Below are 25,317 nucleotides of genomic sequence, written 5' to 3' on the forward strand. Positions count from 1 at the left end.
GAGTGAACTCTTAATACTGAACATGACACGGTGTAATGGAAATACTAACTTGCCCCAAATAGAAATAGAGCAGAGATCCACTCATGCAGTAGGGAAATACTCTAAAGAAAAGACTTCAACCACTTTTGTAGAACTGGAATTCAATTATGAGTCGTCAGTGTGGATACAATAAGCCATAAAGCCCAGGTATCCCATATGTTGTTCGTTCAATGCCCACAGCCACAGCTGAGGTGTGGGACCAGCAGCTCTGCTCACCCAAGGCCCCTCTAAGCTGTACTAGGTGTTGGGTGAGCAGGCTCTGAGTGTGCACACCCAAGAGTCATCCATGGGCTCACCCAGAGTGGGACAGACCTTTACCTCTGGATTTATTGTAAAAGGCTTTATTGTAACTGAACTGTTAAGAATAATAGAATGGCTTGGATTGGAAGGGACCTTAAAGATCATCTCATTCCAATCCCTTTGCAGTGAGCAGGGACACCTTCCACTAGACCAAGTTACTCAGAGCCCCATCCAACCTGGCCTTGAACATTTGCAGGAATGGGATACTCACAACTTCTCCTGGTAACCTGTTCCAGTGCCTCACCACCCTCACAGTAAAGAATTTTACTGTGCAGTTTTTTTAACAGTCCCTTTTCTAAAAGCAAACTAACAAACAAGCAAACTGGAAGAGTGATTTCATAGCCTTTACCTATCAAGTCACAAACATGACATCAGAGTTGTTGGATACCTCATCAGCTTTCCTTACATGCACTCTAATTTCAAGAATTGTCAGACTTCATTTGTGGATTACATCAGACCTCCGTACTTCATGCAAAATCAAATACATTTATTTCTTCAGATGTGTTAGAGACAAACAATTAGCTTTGGAAAGTAACAGGAATATGACTGGAGTATTTCCTTTACAATCTTTGTAATACGGGTGGAATTGTTACAAAGAATAAAGCTCACATTTTTTCATCAAAATTTTAGTAGTTATTTAATATTCTTGTGAAAGTTTAATGTGTCACCAAGTGTCACATATACCCTGAGATGTGATGTCATAGTGATTCAAATAGGTATTTACTGATAATGTTGCCATTTGTGGAAATTACTTCAAAAGTTCTCACAAAGAACACACTTTATCCTATGTATTACTTTTTTTTTTCGGCATGAGGAAAATTGCAATAGGTTATTTTGAGAGTTTAAGGTATTCTTAAAACCAGTACTTTTTAGACTTCTTTTTTTTAAGCAAAATGCAGCCCCCAAAAAAGTAGTGAAGACAAAATTAGCAGACATAACTCAAGCATAAAGTAGCTTCAAAAAGGAGCATAACAGAACTCCCACTGTAGACAGTAATGTATTAACTGTTAAATACTTTTATTCAGTGAAAGTGATTAAACACATACTTGGCTTCATGCATGCGCAGTGTTGCCCCCAGCAATACAAGTTCTAAATTTAAATCAGTTGCTTCAGTTCTATGATTTTCAGACAATTGACTGCGACAATTGTTTGGTGGAGCAACCAGATGGCCCTACTAGAAACCTCAGAAAGCTTTTCCATAAATACCATTTCTACTTTCAGAACAAATGTTTCTTGAATTTCTGCAATCAGAAATGAAAATGAGACTTGTGTCCTTCAATTATTATAACTACTATTAGTGACACAAAAGATGGAAAGAGACAGCCTGCTACATATATTCTACCTCTATCAATCACAGTTACTGAATCAAAAGGACAATCAGTTGTTAGTTTCTTTGGTATAATATTACCATCCACACCAGTGTAATAAACAGAAAAAAATTCAGCTTTGCTTTGTTTGGGAGATAAAAATAAGAAAAAAGAACACATAATTTTCTTCTCATATCCATAATTTATAACTGTACAGACTTAAATTCATGTTTTACTAATTGAAATACATTTTAAGAATTACATTCAAAAAGTGGTTTTTCTTGTCAAGTTCTATCATGCTTTCTTAAGGTTAAGTCAACAATAGTGGAACGCAAGATGAAAGATAAATCACCTTTAAAAATATTAATCATGAATTGTAAGAAAACATGAGACAAAATATCAATGAAGTCACTTAAAAAATATTCAGATCATTTTATAGTCTGCATCTGGTTCTATTTCATATAAATGCAAGTTGGACATCTATAACCTCTGGGTTAGTAACAGATGCTGTCATGAAGTTGATAATTTTTACATTAGCAAAAGCTAAACAGAGTAATTTCAGGCCACCCAGTGCTTCCAAAAGGCCTGGCACGGCCAAAGATTCCATTGCACTGTGCAAAACTATATCCAGACATGCTAGAAATACTTTAAAGATTTTATTATTGTGGTTTTAATTATGAATTTCATCTGTCAGGTTTTCTTCTGAGCAGTGGTGAGCAATATCTTCAGATGCAGAGGGTGGCTCTGCTGTGTGTTCATGTGCAGAAATGTTTGAGGGATGCCTGCAGTCACTACAGGTAGCACTGCTGGAGCTGCACTGCTAAGGGAAGGGGAAGGAAGAGAAATGAGTCAGGTATGCAGATGGCAAAGAACAATCACCACTGTCCTAAATGACACAATGAATCATATGGATTACAACCTCACTGGATACCAGTACGAACCTCAGAGTCACTGCTTGTGCACTGCACACCATGCTTCACCCACAGTGTCTGGCATCTCATGGATTTATATACTTGAACAACTCTTGTTGCCATTAGCCTAGAGAAAGAGCAGCTATTTTTTCTATTCTGGTCAAGATTCTTCCAAAGAGTGGTTACTATCCTTAATAAAGTATGTCTGCTCTTCAGAAGTGGTTAATCCTTCAATTCCTTCTTTCACTTTCAGCTCTAAAAGGGAAATATTTGGCACTCTTGAAAATACAAACTCTTCCTTAAGTGCATTACGCTGCACAACAGCGTCAGAAAAAACCTTCAAAACAACAGTATAGGACAATTTTAAGGTTTTAACTTTGGACAAACAGACTTTTAAGTGGACAGTTCATCTATCACAAGCAACATTATAACAAGAAATCAAATCTCTATCTACAGTTTAAATACAACAATATAGAATTTTTAAGCTTGGGAAAGACCTCTAAGGTCATTAAATCCAACTGCTAACCCAGTACCTCCATGTTCACCACTAAACCATGTCCCCAAGTGCCACTTCCACACGTCTTTCAAATACCTCCAGGGATGGTGACTCAGCCACTTCCCTGGGCAGCCCGTTTCAATGCTTGACAACCCTTTTGGTGAAGGATTTTTTCCTAATATACAACCTAAACCTCTTCTGGTGCAACTTGAGGCTAATTCCTCTCCTTCTGTCACTTGCTACCAGGTAGAAGAGACTGACCCCCACCTGCTACAACCTACTTTCAGGTAGTTGTAGAGTCTGATATATGTATATAGAGCAATATACTGCTGATGGAACCACTTTGTGCTTCCGATTTGCTCAGAATTTAAACTAGCTGTTTGGTTCATCAAGTTTGAATTTAATTTTACCAAGAATTAAATCTATGTCTGATAATCTATAAAGCCATAGATATGAAGTTCCCTATGGTTTTAATAAAAGATCCTATAACTATTAGAGAAAGCTTATGCCCAGTATAGCAATCATTTCATGTTGCACTTCAAAATGAAAACCCAGGCTTTGTTTTGATACAGGTTCATTATATACACAACGTAAACTCTGGGGGAAAAAAAGAGAACAGTGCAGAAAGATACTAATATGAAACAATGACAATTACTGTGTTTACTAATGGCAGTCGATTCAATCACACATATTTTTTGCTACTTTTTAAAGGATTTATAACGTGGATGTTCTGTGTGGGTGGGTAGGTTTAGTGGGAAAAAGAAAAACAAACAAGAAAACAAAATGATTCCACTTTTATCACTGTCATTGTCATCTGCACTGTTTTGGAACTTGATTCTGGGATCCACTGGAGTGTGTAAATTCGATGAATTGCAGGCAAAAGTCTCAGCTATGGTGAAGGCAGTCCAGGGTTAGTTACAGGAGGGTGAATGCAGTTGAGCTATAAAATACAGCATTCCACACTATTCTGTTATTTTTAAATGGCTATTAAAGCTATTACTTAAAAAAAAAAACCCACCTCTCTAATCTCTCCAGTAACAGAATATCCATTTACGTGAGACAACTTCTGGAAGCAATAAAGGTGCCTATCTGTGAAATGCCCAAGATAGGTTTTCATTTAAAAAAGACCGTTTTCTATTTAAGACATTTCACTCAACTAGAGACTCTAAAAGATCAAATATCACACTATAGGTTCTCCTTCATGCTCTGCAAAGGAGGTCTTACACGCGAGCTGCTTTAAAGCACAGTTCTACTGATGTCATCTACCAGAGAAAAGCACAGTGGGGCTTTTTGACCTTGGAAAGCAAAGCACACTGGCAGGTTGCTAGAAGCCTGTAGGTAGTATCTAAAAGGCATACAAATATTTATGTCCATTGTAAATTTTCCCCTAAAACCGTAATACCTCAAAATCTTAGCTTAACACCTAAATTCCCCAAGAGGTGTGGAAGCATTTGAAAGCTATTCTCTCTGTCATTTTTCTCAGTGAAATTTTAGGCATCTGAAAAATCAGATATTATGTAGCTCATTGATTTTCCTGCTGTTGATAGAGGGAGACAGAGAAACAGATAGACCAGTTTGTTCCACTTAGATGCACAACTCTTCCCAGCACTCCCAGGGAGTTACCAGGCAGTGTCTGGCATTGTCTGGCATTCACCTCAGTGTGGTGGACTCAACTTGAGGAAAGCAGGAGGTACTACTGTGGTGTCAGATGTGCACTCTGCAGGCTGTTGTGGTCACAATTTACTTTTCTCTTGGACATGTTACCCAGAATTGTGGTTGCACAGCAAGTCAGAAAAGAAAAACTATCAACTGTACCAAGAGCTGACACTTAAAGCAAATGCCCAGCTGAAATACAAGCAATCTTGTACTGTCTGTCACAACTGCTCCTGCCTCAGCTACAGAGCTACGCAAAGTTGGATATGATCACAAGTACTTAGGGAATTTGTGGCTGGATCAATGAGCAACACATTTTCCAAGCCATAAAATAGTCTACTAAAACCAAAGATGGGGCTCAGTATTACTTCCTATTCCTAAGTGCTTAGGTTTAAGCACAATTACTTTCCTTGTCGATGGGGGAGATTTTCCGCTCGCTGAAAATTAAGAATTTGTTTTAAAGCTTGAAACTGTATGACTTGCTAGATTAGAATTGGGCATAAATATTAAAAAAAAATCATAAAAAAGAAAACTCAAGTGATTAATGACACACATACCATTTTCAGAAATGTCCCAGAAGTATTGTCTAATTTCAGAATCCCAAATCATAGCACCTAAGAACTCTCTAGATCTTTGAGTTCTACCTACCTCTTCATTTCTTCTAATTCCATAATGAAATAATAACAATTTCTAAAAAATAAAATAAAATTTAAAAAGTAAAAGAAAAGCTTAAAGCTGCTTGCTCTTCTCATTTCAGACATTTCTTTAACATTCTGATGGCAAGACCATTCCAGGTAACCATCTAACTTGTAGGTTAGATTTCATTGCTACCTCTGCATGTAAGTGCTCAGATTCCCTCTCCCACCAATACCCTCAGTCTAAAGAAAGATTAGAACCAGATTTTACACTTTTGAGACAAGTACTGTAAGTGGAAGCACATGATGAAAAGGATGAGTAACATCCCCTTCACCATCACCACTATCTCCCCTCTGCTTTGGAAGGAATTCAGTGTTGGCTCAGACTGTGCCGCAACCACAGTCACCAAACAAACTCCTCTCAGAATCTGGAATTTGGCATCTATTCCACTATGTCTGCTTAACAATGGTTGTTAAAGCAGACATAAGTCTGTAGCATTCTCTGGTAGCTAAAAGCCTAGATTTCACATCTGCCTCACCATGGGAGGAATTTACTGAGCCCAGACCTTGATCCTAGGAACAAGCTTGATCCAGCAAAGCAGAAGAATAAACTTTTGAATTAATATATCTCCGCTGCTTGGTCTGCCTTTCTGTAGATTGAACATCTTCATGCTTCAGTTTCCATAGAAAGGTTGTTTGTGCAAATGCAACTTCAGGAACACCCTCAACGGCTGGTCATCAGAATAGTTCTCCCTCCTCCATGTCTCTATGGCATGGATCCCCACTGCTCCTGGGAACACAGATGCCTAGTGCTCACCTAGTGAATCCCACCGCGCATGATTTAGCTCCGGGTTCTCAAAGTTTCCTTGCCTGTTATTTCCATGACTGGAATTCCCAAAAGATGTCAAAAGCAAATCCTACCATTATATGGAGGTGGGTTTTTTTTTGCTTGTTTGTTTGTTTTTTGTTTTTTTTCTAGTTTTTGTTAGGTTGTTTTTTTTGTTTTTTTGTTTTTTTGTTTTTTTTTTGTGGTTCTTTGTCTGTCTGTTTGTTTGGTTTGGTTTTGCTTGTTTTCAGACTGCAGGCTAGCAAGACAGGAGAATGCTCCTAATTTCCAGGCCATTTGAAATTAGTTATTACAGTATCTTTCTAGGTAAAGTGGATCCTCACTGTCTACAATTTTCTCTTCGAACTAATTAATTCCTGAAGATGCTAGAGCTTATATAGCAAACTGACTAACCCGTAACATAATGAGCAGTAACCGCTTGGACCCTCAAAATAGCTTAAGGAATAATACATGCTAACCACACATATCAAAACATTGTGCTATTAGTCACTGTTACAGGCATGTTAATTACTTTTTCCATAGTGTGTGTATTATAATGCTCAAAAAATTTATTTTTTAATAATCAAGCCACAGAATGGAGGCTGAGATCACAAGAGTCTGGGTTACAAGAGCCTGAACTAAAGCCACAAAAGTTAAAATGGAAATTCTGAATGAGATTCCATTCCCAATCCATGTGTTTTGTTTATGAAATAACTAATTCAGTGGCTGAAAAAAAATAATTCAAAGATTTTCTTGAAAAGGAAGAGTGAATGCCACTGAAGCCCTATATTTCATATTTCTTTCTCAAAACACCTGTCAGAAAACAGCAGCACTAAGAGCCCACTAAAAAACAAACAAACATGAAAGTAATGGATAAAGTAGCAGATGAAGCTTTTACTTAATATGATAATTCCTCTCTTTGAAAAGGTATTCAACTAAAACAGCAGTAGAAAAGTCTTTTTAAGAATTCACCTTCCAATCAGTAAGGCAGATGGCCAAAGCCTGGCTAGGGTCAGCATCCTGTGTAGCCAGTTCCTAAACTCTGCTCAATGCAGAGTGAACTCATGAGTAATTGACAACTATAGTTATGTGAGGCAAATCAAAAATGTGCTTATCAAGGGAAACACTTATTACCAAGTTCAAATATCTGTTCACACAATATGGGTTGTACACTGCAGATCTAAAATATTTGTAAGATCCAGAGATAAAAAAAGAGGTTCAAAACCCCAAAAGAAAGAGAGGTGTAGGTGTTCTGTTGAAAGGGGAGACTTCACTTAAAGGTGTCTGGGTTTCGGAACAAGGTTGCAAAAGGAAAGGTCAATTCCTGAGAATGATATTCTCAATTAGGAAAAGAGAGAAATTGTTGTATGTATGAAACATGTAGAATAAATACAGTTAGACTTCAGATCATTTTCTTGAAAAAGACTCATTTTCTTTCCCTCCTTCCCCCATATACACTTTGGGAACAAAAGCTCCTAATAGACTATTGAAAAGAGAGACATTGCTTTCAAGGTCTTTTGCAACAGGCAGAGATAATGTACCATTTAGGGTGGGTGTTTAGATCAGTCAAGCATTACAAGGAGCACTGGACTAATAGATGCGACAAGGAAGGGTTTTTATAACATCCATGTTATATAATGTCTTGATTTCTGTAGATGGCGAGTAGCAACTGAGCTGCATTGGACAGTGTGAAGTCATCTCTCAAAATAATACAATATGACAGGTCAAGTGCATTTTGCTTTGATTTGCACAAGGGATGAATATAGAATATCTCACTGCAGTGCAGCCATTCCCATATCGAACTAATGAAGCCTATATCAAAAATGCCTGTAAGTTCCAGAACTGTGAGGGAGAAATTTGGTGTTTTCCAAGAATATCAGCTCCTGTACTTAATGACTAGTGTATTGTAATATAGAATTTAAACTAAAAGTCTACCACAAATGGATTTGGGGCTTTTGTTTATTTCTACACCTCAATGGCAGTTAGCATACAGAAAACATGATATAGTGAGTTCAGCATGTGGGGACAATCATGTAGTTAGGAAGCAATGTTTAATCTAGTTGAGGCCAGTAATCTCTGGATGTTGATGCACAGTGTCATGCACTGCCTTGTAGCATTTCCACATGGGTGATCTGTTGCTCCACAGTGTTAGAATCTGTATTTGATTTCTTATTCTCTTACCTACTCCTCAGGGATTCAGTAAATCCATCAGAATTTTACAACTGCCATTCTCTCTGGGCTGTGACACATATGCAGCCAAGGATTAAAATCAGGCTTCTAAAGCAGTTGCCACTTGCAGCCTCTGCCCTGCTCTTCTGACAGAGATTGGCAGTGCCACCGCAGGAAGTCTGAAAACCCAGCAAAATACCTTCTGAGCATCCCAAGCCTGTTTATTAAGGTACATAGATCCACTTTGAATATAATGCTTAGCTAAGAACAGCAGCAGTACAGAAACTGGCTCATAAATCATGCAGCAATCTTGGTCAGAAGTGGGGCAACAACTTGGGCAGGACCCATCTGAGCCATCTGATTTTATTCTGCTTCTCCATATGAATGAACCCTTGGACTCCGTCAGTGTTTACAAGTTAGGAAAAGGCAACCCTTCCTAAAGCAATTGTTTCAGGACAACAGGGATACTTCAGATGCTTTGCAGATTCTGATTTTACTTAGAGCTTTACAGACTCTCAGTTTTCATTGGTTAGATTTTTTTCCCCACTTTATTTGAAATTTTCACAGTCACAATGAAACAGAAGTGAGGGTTTGCTGCACATCCTTTTCTGAACCCTAAGAAAAACTCTGTTAAGTCCCTGTCTTCACTCTCTCCAGACACTTGGGTGCAATTTTATAGCAAACTCAAAAGTATTATATAGTAAATAATGTAGGCTCTTATTTACAAGTTTTTATTATACAGAGTGAACAATCAAAATAGTCGTTGACTTTAAATGATAAACTTTTATTCTGAATATACTGGTTTTGCACAATAATTAACACAACGGTTCTAGGATTATAAACTTTTTATATCATTATTGTACAAATTTTTACAAAAAATTATTTTTCCAGGCTTGTCAAGTTCCACAAAAGTGTCAAGAGAACACAAGAAAAGGGAGAAAGACCTGCTTGCCTTGTAAGAGCAACCAAGTCTTTTTCTGCAGAAACGCACACTGAGCATTTCAATAAAAATATCCCAGAAAGCATGATCCAGACATTCCATACAACACAAGAAGAGAAGACAGCTTTGTCAGATCACAATCGCAATTTCATGGCATCTGAACAAGACAGTATCCCTTTAGCCTCAGTGAAATATAAATTCGAGATGATGTTTTCCTTTTAAATCATAAACCGGACAGATGCAAGTAGCTGGGAAGAGGGTGAGGTTAACTTTTCAAAACTCTTGAATTGTTTTCAGACACTTTGTTTTAATATTTTACAATAGTGTACAATGAGTATTAACAATATTAACATTGTAGTATGAACAAAATAATAATAAATCTGGCCTTTTCTAAAGGCTTGAATGTCTGATGAAGATAGGGTAAAATTTATCCCAAGGAAAGAGTTATTAAGATTTCATGTTCAGTCGACATTCCAAAAACACCAGAGTGCATTGCAGTGCCATGTAGGCATTAATATATTTCTTAATAACCAGTGTTCTGAATTTTAAGGTTCAATGGGACCGAGGTGGTGTTTTGGAATTCTTACTAAGCAAGTTTTCTGAGCTTATGTGTTAATGAGAACAAAAGGTCTTAATGTCTCTTCAGTGACACCAAAACACTCTCAACCACAGCAAGTAACACTTGGGTTGCGAAGGTCACTTAAAAGGGATACTGCCTGTTTGAAACCAGTAAGGCCAGTTTTTAAGTTAGTAAAAGGAATATTGTAGGAAAACTTACAAATGGCAGCAACACTGTTGTTTTTGTCAAGTTAAGCAGTAACGCCTCAAGCATTAGAAACATGAAAAAGATCATACTAAAATCTTAAAGGTACAGGACCTAAAAATCTTGTCAATCAAACCTGCTATGTTATGTTAAAAACCTGTTATAAATATGGACCACGGTCAGTGTTTTGGCAGTAATGCTGGTTGTTTAAATGAAAAACTAAAAAGAAACCTTTCATGTTAAGTCCTCAAATCACGTTTTGCACAGTACCATGCTGTAACAACTTTAATGGTGGTTATTTGTCAGACATACAATACGCTGCATGACTTCTGTGTAAACCGAACCAATCCCAAAAGTTCCCTTAATGCTATTTAAAGGATTTGAGCAAGTATCAACAGAGCTTTTTATCTGGCTTACAATTTTTTACAATATATTGTAATTTCAATATATCCCAATTTAAAGCCCAAGACCAAGTTTCTTCTTTCGAAGACAAGAGAAGACAACGATGATGCGTTATGTAAGGGTAAGGACACCCTTCTGCATGAGAATTTGTATTTATTTATGTGAGTTATTTCTATTGACTGGTGTTCACATTTTGTGATAGCCAAAATTCACATTGCATTTTCCATCTGTGTTTTGCAATTTGCAGATATCAGGGTAGTGTATTTTAAAAAAATCTTGACCATCACTTGGATATTCTAATATAAAATTTTAAAGTATTTAAAATAATATTTTTAAAGTATTAAGTTTTATGAGGACAGAGAGCCAGATCCTGAATTTTTAATCAGATGGGTATTATGACTGGAAGGCTAAGTGTTTATAAGAAACATTATTCTCCAGGTCATATAGAGGGGCAGAGGAGAGGAACAAAGGACATTTTCCTCTTTGGATCACCCAAGAGGGCTATGTGTCTGCATGGCAAGAGCTTCTCCCTCCTTTTGCATTTAAGTAATTTAAGGGAAGTGGGTTGAGAGCAAGACCCACAGACGTTTTCTGTGGTAGCATGACTTTGTGCCTTCTCTCTTTATGCCTGCAGATTTTAATAAAAAGTTTAATAAGTAACTTCAAATATGCCTTGCCAGCACAACCTTTGCTATTGTTAAATAGTGTAACTTGTCCATGAAGGGTTTCTTTTGGGAAGTTAAATGAAAACTATAGAGAACTTAATATACCAACAATCTTTCAAGAATTAAAAAGAGCAAAATGCAAACAAATGTGTATTTTAACTAACCTTACAGTAAAAGCTATGAATGCAGTAAGTATTGGCCTATTCCTACAAAACTTGTTCTTCCCATAAAATTTGAATTGACCACGTCAAGGAAAAATACAGGATGCAGTCTTGGCATTAAAAACACTTAAACCAATTTTTGTATCAGTTGGTAACTGGTGACAGGGTGAAGAGAAGTACAGCAATATGACTGAAAAGAAGAGCTCCAAGTTTATCTTCACCCATATTATCAACATTAGCTCACCTTCCCTGAGGAGGACCTGAAGTCATCCATGACATTATTAGAGATATTTTTTTTAAAAAGCTAAATTTGATCACTCAATAAAATGTCAGGATTTATTTTTCCTCACTCACTGTGTTCCCAAACATGAAAAAATACATAGCTGGAGCCAAGATACATGAGAAACAATGAACCAGCCATGAGTACAAGTGCAGTAGATGTCTGATCTTTCAAGCCATGCCATGGCTTTGAGGAGTTTCTTCAGTTTTCATAGGATATTAATGCATGTCCAATCATTTTTTTAAGCTTTTGGCATGATCAAAATTATATCAATCAATTGCCAGCATATACATACCAATGCTTTGCATTCTATAATTTTTTTAAAGAGCTAGTGTATTGTGCCATGTTAATATTTGCATATTGCAGTTGTTAGCAGAACTGTACAATACCAGCAGAGTTGCACATTCATTGGTTTAGCTGTCTTGCAATACTGTTTAGTTTTGAAAACTTAGAAAAAAAAAGCGCAAATCATATTTTGCATCAACACTATGCTACACTGTAATATTGTAATTTACTGCACCAACCTGTATCACCAATGAGGTTGTATAAAAACAACTTCTAAAGTTATTATTCACAATCAAGTATCAATGTGCATACATATAGATTCAAGGCTCCCCTTTTGTTTATATTTTTTCTAATCACAGCAACCAGGACATTTTGCTGTTAAATATGCTATTTCCAATAATAAATAGCAACAGCAGAAGTTTTAATATTAGGGGTGGTTATATATGAAGGAAACAAAGGGGGAACCTGATATGAACTTTAGAGAACATATACTTCCAAAAATAAATGCATTAAATCTCATTTTTATATACTTAAAATATCTGTACACAGATTTTCATGTGAGATCACTATTCCGTAAAAAATCCAACTCAACCCTTTTGTTACAATAGCTATATTTACCCTATTTTCTCAGCTTTTTCATTGCACAGTATATTCAGAGCTCTGTTTCATAATATAATTTAATATGATTTGATTGCAACACATTGCAATGTTCAGTTTCTCACACAAAAAAAGAATCACTCAGTTACCTTTTCAATGAACTATACTCTACCATCAAAGAAAACAAACTGAAAACAATAACATAGCATCATCATCATGCAAAATACCCTTGGAAACCAACGTTCAAATTTCACAAAGACATTTTTTATTCACAAGCATTTTTGTTTCAGCCTTTGAATGATTCTACTAGCTTTATATGTAACTGCATTGTGAAAAGGAGGTGAATGTTATGTTGAAATTAACATTTTTTCTGACAGAAGATGACACCAAGTTTAAGATGAAAACAACTTTTTAGTTAAACTCTCCAGCACCTTTGTATTTTGAAACACAGTAGTTTTCTCCTTTTCTTCCTTTCTTCTTCCTTTCTTCTTCCCTCCTTTCTTTCCTTCCTACATACAATTTATCAACCTACCAAAACTTAGCTGGCTGCATGATTCATTTCGGAAGAATAAACCACTCATCATGAAACACTTCAATCATGTTGAACTTCTAATAAAAATTGGCCAATATTTTCATTTTACTCAACTAGTTTGGACAAAACTGAGGTTCAAAGCAGCCATCGTAGTGCTAGTAACATATACTGGGGACAACATTTTGGTTTTTTTTTTTCTTTTTCTTTTTTTTTTTTTTCTGTTTTTAAATAACTGTTCATGTAAAAGAATATAAATCTTCAAGATATCCAAAGCTTAAAAGAAATGAAAATCATAAACGTAAGCCATTGTTAGGGGAGCCCTTTTACATGAAGTCATCAAGATTACAACAACAAACAAACAAACAGAAAAGAATTTAGATTTCCCCAATGGAGCACATACAGAAGTCTGCTCGGATGGCATAGATGATGCAGCATTCACACACGTTTAAGGATCCGACACTCCAACATGCAGCCACCGTGGGCGCCTTTATGAGTCTCACAACGACTGATCACCAGACACGAGCACTGCTGTTCTGCTGCTGTCTGAATAGCTGACCCCTTCTAAAATGAAACTGAGGCTATCGTTTTGGCCGGGTCTTGATTAAGTTATGCAGGTTTTGGTTTAGCAAGGTCATAACCGGCAGTGTCTGCTACCAGATAACAGCCAAAGCAGGACCAGCTGAATTCCTACCATGGACCACAGTGATGGACTCAGACCAGAGGCACCACCACAGTCAGCCGAATCTTCCTGTTGACAAGAAAAGAAGAAATCATTTAACACTAATTACAATGAATTTTCCTAAGAAGTAATCTACAGTTTAGTTGGCAACATTTTGAACTATCATTGGGGCATCATTTTTGGTGTTATATATGTTATTTTGCTGACACAACAGCAAAATAATTCCTGAAAGTTTGTCTGATTTTTGATACAAAGGGTGGCACTACTATTTTAACTATTAACATGGGAAAATCAAATACTTTCAAGGTTTACTACAGTCACTTATGAACTAGGTGGGATACTTACACCATCAATCAAGAAATGCTATGGGATATATCCGGGGGCCCCAGAAAACCCCATTTATATTCCTTAAAATTACTCTGAGTATCACTTTATTGTGAGGAAAGACAGAATAACAGATAATTTTCAAGATTATAAAACAAATACCAAAATATGTTTACGTCCATTTCATCAAATGATGGCACATTAAAATGAATATGGTCTGCAGGTGAAGGTATGATCAAAGAGAATGAAAATCCTTTCTTTGTTTCTCATGCTCTATTCAAGTAGGAGAACCAAATTTCCTAGCTCCCCTTTGAGGGCTCACTCTGAGCTGCACTGCTCTCACGCATCAGTGAACCCTACTATTCCTTATGCCACACAGCAATCACACACCTCTTTTCCTCATTCCTTTCTACCATTCATTGCTGTTCTTTGGTTCCACTTTGCCTATAATGCATAATACTTTTCACATTATGGACTTATTCATTAGTCTGGCTGAAACATATTTGATACCTGTTCTGGAGCCTGTACCATCTTACACCTTGTTTCTCAGGACTGATACAAACTGTGGTTAGCGCCTAAAACACCAGGACAATGTTCCAGCCATCCCCTCATTTCTTTGTCTGCTGAGTCCAGGATTCATGGGTAGCTCTGAAGGCTAAAAATACTTGGTCTTTCTCTTGTTTTCACTGTATTCTGCACCATAGTATAAAAAGACGATTTCCATTTCCCAAGAGATTCCAAGCCTCCAAGGACAAGAAAACAGTGTAGATGGGAAGGGACTTAGGTATATTAGCAATTAGGGAAACTTCTGGCACAGAAATAAAAAATATTTTAGAACAAAAATCAGAGGAAAACCAATCAGCAGGAAACAGCTCCTGGTTCAGACTGATATGTAATGAATAATCATTGTAGCTCAGAAAAGGTTGGGGGCAGGGGGTGGGTCAGTGTGGAGCTAAAAAGAACACAAGCAGGATAAATAAGGAAGGGTCATTAAACCATCTTTAATTGATTGGCACATCCTTTATCAAAACCTTCCAGTGCTAGGAGCATAAAACCAAGATGGAGGAATGACAATCACTCATCAGTGAACCATCCCAAAATAAAACACATATCAGAAACCTGGTGGAAGGACAGTTATCAGTAGCACAGAACATTGTCAGGTTACCAGCTTTATAAGAATGGCAGTATAGGACATGCAGTAGAAGGATGCTACGTAAAGGATAATACAAAATGCAACAGCATAAAAATCTTAGAGGAAAAGGGAAGTGTGATGGAATCTCTGTAGGTAATAAATTTCAGAATCTGATAATAAAGAAATACTAGAATTGCACTGTTGACCACCTGATCAGAGGGACAATATCAGTGTTATATGAGACTGGAGAAGGCACAAAAAGATTGGATTGAAACCTTATCAAAGAGAGATGTAGAGATCGCATTTTCAGATATGACTAATAGCTTTTGGGACAAACAGTCTTTATATCTTTAAGGGTGCACAGGGCCCTGTTCAAAATTATTAGTGGAGTTGCTCTGTATAGCCCTAGTAGCTCTGTAGACCATGACGCATTAGGATTTAGCATTTTTGTGTGAAAGATCAGGCCAAACAAATCCAAAATAGGAGATACCAACTTAAAGAAAGGTAACCACCTGAAAATTATCAAAAGCAGTTAAAAAAAAAACAAACCCCAAACAACCTCAAACACAAGAAAACAGAAGAAACCTTAACAAACAAACAAAACCAGAAAGCAAGGAAAAAGTCAAACAGACCTAGAAGCATCATCTCAAAAAGCAAGTTCCTTACAAGGGTCCAGAAGCATATTTAGAAATATTGCATTAGATAACCAGGTAAAATTAACACCTTAATTAGAAAAATCAAACACACACCACCCACACCTAAAAGCACAATCCCAAAACAAATGAAAACACACCACCACCACCCTCTACCAAAAAAACACCCAACACATAACCAAACCCAAAACCCAAAGAAACACCCCTGCGTGAATCAGTAGGGAACTTAAGCACACTGTCATAGAGAAAAGGTCAGTATTTAAGAAATCAAGTTTACTCAACAGGAACAGCAAAGTACATAAAAATGACAGATTAAATATAAACAAGAAAATTAGAAGGGCTGATAAATAATTTTTTATGATTTTCCTGCAGAATATGCTGAAAATTATAGTAGAAAAATTTTTACTAAAACAAAAGCACGAAGCAAATATGAGGTTAGGGTAACTGCTTCATAACAGAGGTGTAAAGAGGGAATCTGGGCATTATAGGGCACAGCGAAGAACTTCAATGAGTTCTTTGTGTCAGTTTTAATTGGTGAAAAGTTTAATGGTATTCCCTCTACACACAGTGCATTCTTCAAAGCAAGGAGGTCAGAGAAATCAGAATCAGTTGGGAAAAAATATATGGAAAATCAGATAAAGCAGACAAATTATACTCAATACTTTATCAGGACTTATAATATTCACCAAGAGCCTGCTTTAGAAACTTGGGTGTAAAATAAAATCAAAAAAACCAAACAAGATTTAAAAATTAGCATTCAAATTCCTTAGAAAGAAACAAAAACTCATTCTGTCCTAAAGCCAATAGCTCATGTTAGCTGCCATTCTTTATCAACAGTAGCCGTTTCCAGATATGTCTCTGTCATGTGATAGCTTTATAATTTAGTTCTATAGTTTTGGTTTAGATTTTTGTGTGGTTTTATTTTTGCCTTTTTTTTTTTTTTTTTCCTGGTTGATTGCACTCTTCAAGTTCAAAATTCCTGAGGTTTCTTGTCAATAAGGAAGCCTTAAGTGAACTCTTTTGCACAGATTTGGAGTAGGATGCTAAGATTTCAAGATGCATTGAACTTTCTGGTTTATTTAGTTTGGCTCTGTCCCTATTTGCATCTGCATTATGTCTTGTCATGCAGCTTTATTTCTATTCAAAGCACCTAAAAATAAACCTGTTGCATCTTCCTCACAGTGACTACCATTAAAAACCAGAATTATTGGTAAAGGTTTCCCCTCACATGAGTTCAATGAAAAGCACTCAGTGTTACCTTTTGGTATTTAAGATTTCTTATCATTGAAATTACTTAGAGAAGTCTTTGAAGCAATAGTCAAAAGTAAAGGAGGAGATTTAAAAATTTTCAATAGAGGGGAGATGTCTGGAGAGTAAATAAGAAGTAAACTGAAGGTCTTAAACAAAACTGTGCATAACATGAAGGGGAAAACATCTTTACAGCGAAAATGGCATCCAGTATGGATACAGAGTAGATAGGCCTCCACATACTGAATTATACAGTCACCTCTGTATTAGACCAAATATTGGGTAAACTACATTGATAAATTAATCCTACCACTATGGGTATTTGAAAAAAAAAAAAAAAACCAACAAAACACCTCCATTCTGTGGTCTATTTCTATTTGCTCTTTGAGATTTTGTTTTAACTACATTGCAATTTATGGTCATTGCTCTTACATTCAACAGTGGTACAATGTTCCTATTGGATTGAAATTTTGCTCTCTCTCTAGGACTACACAGAGCAGTTTTTAAGGGATTCACTATTGACAATAATAGAGAATGTCTTGAAAGTCTCATGAAGGAGAGGTTTCTTCTTATTATGAATGACAGTATTAAACTGTAACACTCAAAAGTATCCAAGGTTTATACATATATTTCAAGGTCAGGGAGATTTTAACCTGATATTGATGAAAGCCACATTGAATTTCTGCGGTTTGTAGACCAATTTGCAGTGGTAAACCAGCAGTTCTGCCAAGAACAATTTCTAAATATTGTCTCTGGAATCAGTTATTCTTTTGTGCCCTAAGCCAAGACAAAAAATAGTGGCAAAGAAGGTACAGTAAATCCTACCTAAATTAATTTTTTTCTCCCTAGCATTGAACATTGTAATTTCCTTGTGTGCTTTTACTGTTTTGAAAACTAGAGGAAATGAAAAAAAAATACAGTATAAGAAAAGAGGAGAAAGCCTGATTATACAGCAATTTACATGAATTAAAGAAATCAACAGTTTCATGGAAATGACTGAGATTCCATCATTAGTTTAAAACCAGATTGAGAAAAATATCAGTTCTGAATGGTCTTCAAAATGTCTTTTTCGAAAACACTTCCCCTATTCTTGAGCTTTAAGAAAACTTCTCAACTATTACATGTATATCTTATTTTTGAGATTTCTTCTAAAGTATCTTATAGCAAAGGTATATAGCATTATTTTATCCTATCTTTACATTATCTTTACCTCTGCTACTGCAATTAGACACTGAACCATTTTTAAGCACTTTCACTGAAATTTTCCAGCCTGTTATGCTAATCATACAAAAATCCTGAATAATAGATCAGTTCAGGATGTCTTTCCTGTGTTGTCCTCAAAATAATATTCTGTATATTATTTCTCTTTGAAGAGAGAATTTTAAAAGAAATTGGAAAGAATCATCTTTAGCCACTTTCATTTCATCAGAAGTGTATAAGAAATTTCTTGCATTAATAAATCACATGTCAAATTTCCTGGCATGCTTGAAGTAGAGAAGTGTCAAATCTAAGTGTCATCTCCTTCATGTCATACTTTACTATTATAACTCTAGATAGGATTATTTTACATCACACACTGTGAAAATTATTCAGCACTTTCAGAATGGAAATGAATGCTTTTACAAAACCATATATTCATTGTTAAGTAACAAACCCACATATTCATTGTTATATATGAACATTTCCTTGAAGACAGTGCCAGTTCAAAATTTTAAAAATACACATGGAACTAAAAATACATATACATACATACATACATACATGTTAAGTCGATATACTTGTTAGTCCTTTAGAAGTGAACTAGAGCTATTTAATGTACTAAAACTTTGTCTGTAAACCATAATAATTCACCAGAACCCTTTGTGTTACAATGACTTATAAAAGGGTAAAACAACAATATGTGCCAAAGAGCTTCTGATCTGACCTTTGATGTCAGTTGATCAACTCAAAGTTATACCTTTTATAAGCATATATTTTAAATGCTTCATATTGCATGGACAAGACCTTTGCTTTTACTCAAGAGTCATTTCCAGTTCCAATGCATGGTCCTTCATAAATTTTGTGTTACCCTCCTTTGTCTGGACTTCCATACAAAGCTGTCAAAGCTGTACAGCTACCCATGCACAGATCAGGGACATAGGCTATTCCATCAATATATATCCAGTCATCTGGTCTGCTAATAATCCTCAAAGCTCCCACGTTTCTGGAAGCTGATGGGAGTAAGACATTCACAGTAGGGGCTAAAAACTTACACAGTTCTTTTCTTTATTTTCAGGTATGGCAAAAAAACCAGTGTGCATGTACAAAGTAAGACTAAGCCTTTCAAGGCAGTGATAATGACTATTTTGCTATCCTTGATGAAAAGGAAAAAAAACCAAAAACATCACGTTATTGAACCTGGTCAGCGGTTTGTATCTGTGTTGGCTTCAGTGATTTTAATAAAACTACACAGATTAATGTCCAGAAAAAAAACATTTCCAAAATCACAAAGTTATTAAAAACAAGATGGATGAACAAAATTACATCTATAACTTTCTGCTGCCAAAAGTCTATCAGCTAAAATTATATTCTGTGGGTTTCCCATCTTAAGCAGAAAGCCCGTTTTGGGCATAAAGAATTCAGCTCAAGGTGAGTCTTTGCTGTTTTATGTACATTGGACAGTAGCTTTTTAATTAAAAGAAGGTTACTTGCGGAGCAAATTGCATGAGTAAGAAGATGAGATATTAATCTAGACTTTAAAGTGAAATACCACTGGCTTAGGGGAAGGGACTTTTACCCTTTCTTACAACCTTCCACCATGGTTGTGCAAGTTCTTAAGTTTGTTAGAAATTAGATCATTTAAATACAGAATAGGAAACTTCAAAATTACTCAAATACAGTTGTTAAACAGAACATTAAGATTTTTTTCACTGTTGTTCAAGTGATAATAATTGAAACTTCCCTTAAGTTCAAAGAGAATACACATCACTGAGAAAATGGGTTTTCTAAATTGCTACAATTTTCAGTATTTTACTACACTAACTCTGAAAAATGCCCTCTAAGCTTCCAGTTCTGCCTCTCAGTTGGCTTTACTTTGACAGGCATGTGAGTATCTCCCTCTAGTGGTTTTCAGAGCAATAATGTTAATCAGAGACCCCTCCAGTCACGAATTTTATGCTCTTTATCTCAGCAGTTCTCTTGCAGACATGTTGCTATCACAGTAGCTAGTGACACAGTCCCACACCATTAAATTCAACACAGTCTAATTGCCAAGGCTTTTGCTGTGATCTCCAGAGTCTGCACTAGGTCAACATACAGGCCTTACCCATGTAGTTAAATAGATTGATGCACAATGTTATCTTCCATCATTAACTGTTGTGTTCATTTGAATGCAGTGAAAACTCCTTACTCTTCTCAATAGCAGCACTTACACAGAGCACTCATCCTTGCTATCCCTAAGTAAAGCTTTATTTTCACAGGTATTGCAGTCTCTTCTATTTACTTTGTATCTTTGTGTAGAAACTTCTGTTCATTTCAACAAGGACAAGCCAAAAATGCTTAGAAGGGAATGACGTGTACTCAGCTGATACATGTGTAATCTCAAAGAGTCAACCATATAAACCCAACAGGTTCCCTCGTCTTTCTATGTGCTATGGGAGAGGCCCTTGTGTTCAGTAATTGTGATTTACAAGGCTCCAGACAGGGTTTTTTCATATTTAATTTCCCTTAATATTGCAATAGTAATTTGCTCCAGATTGTTTCTTTTGGGACTTGCTTCATTCTGTTTTCTTTTGTATGTTCAGTAAGTAAAAAAGTCTGCTAATTTTTTAAGCCAAGGACAAAACAAAAAATTAGAGAAAGTAACTGACCATCCACACCACATGAAAACTTGCAGAAAAATGAAGATAGGAGCGGACGTCATGGCAGAGGCACGACTCGTTGTGCATATAGGCTGATCCTATTAATAACGGGCAAAGTAGCAAGTAGAGGAAAGGAAAGAAAACACAGAAAAAAAGACATACAAGATGAGATATCATGCAGATTGCTGGCAGTTAGCAGAGTTAATGTGAAAGCATCCACCCAAGAGCAAGAGATTCACAGCAAATTTTGCAAATAAATAACCAAAACAATCCACTGTTACAAAACACATGACTTACACACTGATCAGCACATCAAGCTAGTGAGCAAGAGTTGTACTTTCACACACAATCATATTAGGAGCATTTGGAATATTCACAATGGCCAAATAGCTTTTGGATGGTTTTTCAACTTTATTTAATCTTTACTGGCCCGTAAGAAGACTTCCTTTTTAAAATAAAATTTGGTTACTAGAAACAAATGTATTGAATGCCAACTTTTTTTTTCATACTACTGACATCTCAGTAATTGTGCCTCCTTACAGGAAAAGCAGAGTACACTGAAACATGACTTGGTATACGGAAGTTACAGCCAACTAACTGCATTACTTTGGGACAATCTTTCCTTTGCAGAAATTGCATGAGGAACTAAAAATTAATTTTAAAAATATTTATTATATCTAATGCCTGGCACTTTCATGTGCAGCACTTTCTGTCTTGAAATTTATTCTGAACAATTTAAATTCATCATAATCTCTTTCATACAGTATTTTGAAAGGTAAGGGGAAAAGCATATTCAAAATAATTTAGATATGTGGCACAGTTAAAATTTTTTGCCTTCAAAGCTTTAATGCAATACAGGAAATACTAAACAGAACAATTTTAAATGATTTTAGTAAAGCAATGCACTTATATACCTGTTAAGAATATGACCTAAGAGCAATACAATTTGCAGAATTAGAAACAAATCCTAAACCACATATAACATTCTTAAACATTTAACAACACCTTAAATAATATTTGGAAACATTATTATCTAAACACTACTTTTAAGCTAGGATTATCGTGTACTTGTGAAATCCATTGAAGAACTGAACTTCACAGCACCACATAGAGACCAAGTGTTATGTTCACTAATGTTTTGTTTTTTCAGTGAGAGTTATGTGTGAAAGCACAATGATTACAGGAAAGCCAGATAAGAAAGCAGCTGTTAATTTTATGTTAATAATGGGATATTTGAAATAGAGTGACTATGGTCTAGAGTGAACAGTATGTTTAGTGATATACAGGTTACCAGGCACCAAGGTATGCTTAAACACAGTTTTCACTACTCTTCTAAAACAGCTCTACAATGGTCTTTAAAGATAGTCCTAAAGTCTAACAAGTTCAATTTTACCTGTTTGGCTTCATCAAAACAGACATCGGGACCCTTTCTGTATCGAGGTTGTTTGACCATTTCACAAGGATTTGGCCCCTCATCTGTTTCTCTGGTTAAGGAGCATGGCTGTTTTTCGTGCATCGTACATCAGCAGGATTGACATTCTGTTTTTATTTTCATGGCAGAAGAGAAGATTTATGATAATTCAGATAGTACTGAAATAAACATCAATAGTCACAGTTCCTTGCTTGAAGAAAACCAATCCAACTCTCCAGATAAATCAAAATGAAATACTCTTTTTCTTGCACTGTTTTAATCAAGAAAATAAACATCCTGCATAACTTTTTAGAATGACTATTTACAGAACTATACACAGAAAAAAAATAAAAGCTGTATTCTTTTAACATTTTCTGTATTGCTTTTATTATCATTGCATAAATATTGAAGAAAATATTTCATAAAGTAATAAACTTTCAATTATACTGATTGGTTATAGGTTATATTACCTCTGAGTTATTCTGCTAAAATGAAGATCATAGTAAAAGCAAGGAAACCTGTTTGGAAAATTAATGCTATATACAGGTTGAACATTGCGGTGAAAGCCTATAAAAATGACTGGTTCTATTGTGTGTACACTAATATTACCCCAAATATATAAAAGATCATCCCACTGTAGGCTTTGATGGTAAACGACAGAAAAACAATGAGATCTCATAAGCATTTCAGTGATGAAGCAGACAGGGAAAATGCTGTCCATACTAACGACAGAACAGCAGGAGAGAAGTGGGAGCAGTGACACACTATTAATTGGCTAACTGTAAACATGAGATACTGCTTTAGCTTACATCTCTGAAATCTGTAATTGTTGATATTTAAGTGCAAATACTGTACTTCATATGTGCCACTGGCTAACAGGGGGCTCCAGTCATTGCAGCAGTCTTGAAAGGCATGGGTGTAATAAAACGTAAAACTGCATTCTGGTGAAACCTGCTTATATTACCATTCAGTGTGTTGTTTTGGGTTTTTTTATTCCACTGTAGGTATACACACATAAAAGCTAAACTAGAGTGTTTTAAAAAAGTTAGTGCCAAAACTTTACTTATCTTAGTAGCTCTAACTTACACTTGAAGCAATCTTAGTTATACAATACATGGTGTGCTACAGCAGCTTCAGTGCAATAAGTAGAGAGAACAAAGGCAAGAGAAGGGAAGAGGATGAGGAATTTAGCTCTACAGATCTACATCTGCCTTCATGCAGATGTTATCAGACTCACCTCCCATTTTCTCTGCCATGGCCCAACTGAAAGGGAAGTTGAAACATGGAAGTATCCTAAGAGACAATGAGCACAAGCAAAGCTGTACCAGCCAAAAGGAAGCAAAGTGTAATAATAACCATCTGAATAGCACCCAAAGGTCATTCTATCTGCTTGGGTGATGTTATGCTACATCTGCATTTCACAATGTACCTTAGTTACAGAAAAGAGAGAATAACTTAGTACTGCATAGTTGGAAAAAAATAAAATAGTTCATTTAGTCAATATAAGCCCACCCAGCTGCTCTGGCTGCCATTTGAGGTCATTTACTGCTTTCTACAAGTTTTACCCCACAGGAAAATGCAAGTCATGTGCCCATTTCCCATCAAACCTGCTTCATTTTCTATCATGAGTGCTGTCCATAAATTCAGACAGTGGTAACAGTTAATCAAACTGTCATGGACGGAAGCCAATTAGAATATTAGGCTGTGTTTACATAGTTCTGTGATGACACCCCAATGTAACCTCCTTTTCAGTCCAAGTTTAGATGGAATTCTAGTTTTACTAATGGGGCAATGAATGCATTGCTTGTGCAAAGAAACAAATCATCTGAACTACCATCTGCTTTTTTTTCAGAAATGAGAGAGGCTGTCTCAACTAACTTCCTGACATGGACAAAGGTATCACTAATTGTTTTCCATATTCTGTCATAATAGTCCAAGTTATGATTTGATTTACCAGCATGGTAAATCTGGCATGCCATCCTCAAGCCAGTGTTGCAGAGCAAGACTGAGGTGAATTTCTCCTGACCTACAATATGTGTATATTGGGTTTACGTATTTCCATCACCATAGTATCTACTGCAGTGAACAGGTTAAAGCAAAGAGATTGACATGAAGGTGGTTGTAGATAGAAAAACTTTTCACAGGTTTTTAACTTTAATGCATGTGTTGTAAGGATTCTGCTTCACATGTGAGCCACCTATGTCTCCCGCCATCTCTGAAGGAACGCTATGCTAGCAGCTGGATAAACTCTAGCCTTTGACAGCTAAAGCAGTTTCCACAAGTAAGCAGTTTCACAGATTTCACAGAATGTTCTGAGTTGGAAGGGACCCACAAGGACCATCAAGTCCAGCTCTTAAGTGAATGGCCCCTACAAGGATCTAACCCGCAACCTTGGTGTTATTGGCACCATGCTGCAACCCACGGAGCTATTCTCTGTTGTCACTGGCTCTGAGCACACATTATGCTTCCATCAATTAACTATTAGTGTAGCCTCTTAACTTTTCATGAACAAACACTCGTATCTTGCCATTGCCCGTTTTTGTTATTTCTCTAGACAGACATACCCTTGTCTTTTCTAAAGGTTGAACAAACCCAGGACTCTCAGACTCTCCTTGCCTGTTCTGTGCTCTAGACAGCAACCTCTTTGGTGGCCCTTCACTAGACTTCCTCCAGTATTTCAGTGTGGTAGTGGGAAGCCCTGAACAGTACACAGCACTCCGGATGTTGTCTCAGCAGTGCTGAAGAGATGGGATGTATCAGTTCTCCCAGTCTGCTGACTAAACTCCTGCTATCACAGCCCAGGATGCAACCGGCCCTCTTTACTGCAAGGCACAGTGCCAACTCATGTTCAACTTCGTGTTTGTCATGAACCTCAGGCCCTTTTCTCCATAGGTCTTCCTAATAGCTCTGTCTCCAGCCTGTCCAGATGTGTGTAATTATTCTGTCTTGGGCCCAAGACTTTGCATCTGACTTTTTGAAACTTCATTAAGTTCCTGGGAGCCCACTTCTGTCTAAGTTCTCACAAATAACAGCTTTGCTCTCCACCTCAATGACTGCTGGTTGAGATGAT

The 25,317-nt window shown here is 36.4% G+C and overlaps 1 protein-coding gene across 2 annotated transcripts in view; it reads right to left on the reverse strand.

Moving 5' to 3' along the window:
- Positions 1–9,099: 9,099 nt before the first annotated feature.
- CACNA2D1 (calcium voltage-gated channel auxiliary subunit alpha2delta 1) overlaps positions 9,100–25,317 on the reverse strand; it is a 383,720-nt gene continuing 367,502 nt past the window's right edge. For both annotated transcript variants that reach the window (XM_027639551.1, XM_027639552.1), the window contains 2 exons: positions 22,230–22,312; positions 9,100–13,709 (listed from right to left, as the gene is read on the reverse strand). In XM_027639551.1, the coding sequence (XP_027495352.1) occupies positions 13,593–13,709; positions 22,230–22,312 (200 nt within the window). In that variant the 3' untranslated portion in view covers positions 9,100–13,592. The remainder of the gene's footprint in view (positions 13,710–22,229; positions 22,313–25,317) is intronic.

The sequence above is a fragment of the Corapipo altera genome, unplaced genomic scaffold, assembly GCF_003945725.1.
Source record: "Corapipo altera isolate COAL_440 unplaced genomic scaffold, ASM394572v1 1b, whole genome shotgun sequence".
Classification (NCBI taxonomy): domain Eukaryota; kingdom Metazoa; phylum Chordata; class Aves; order Passeriformes; family Pipridae; genus Corapipo; species Corapipo altera.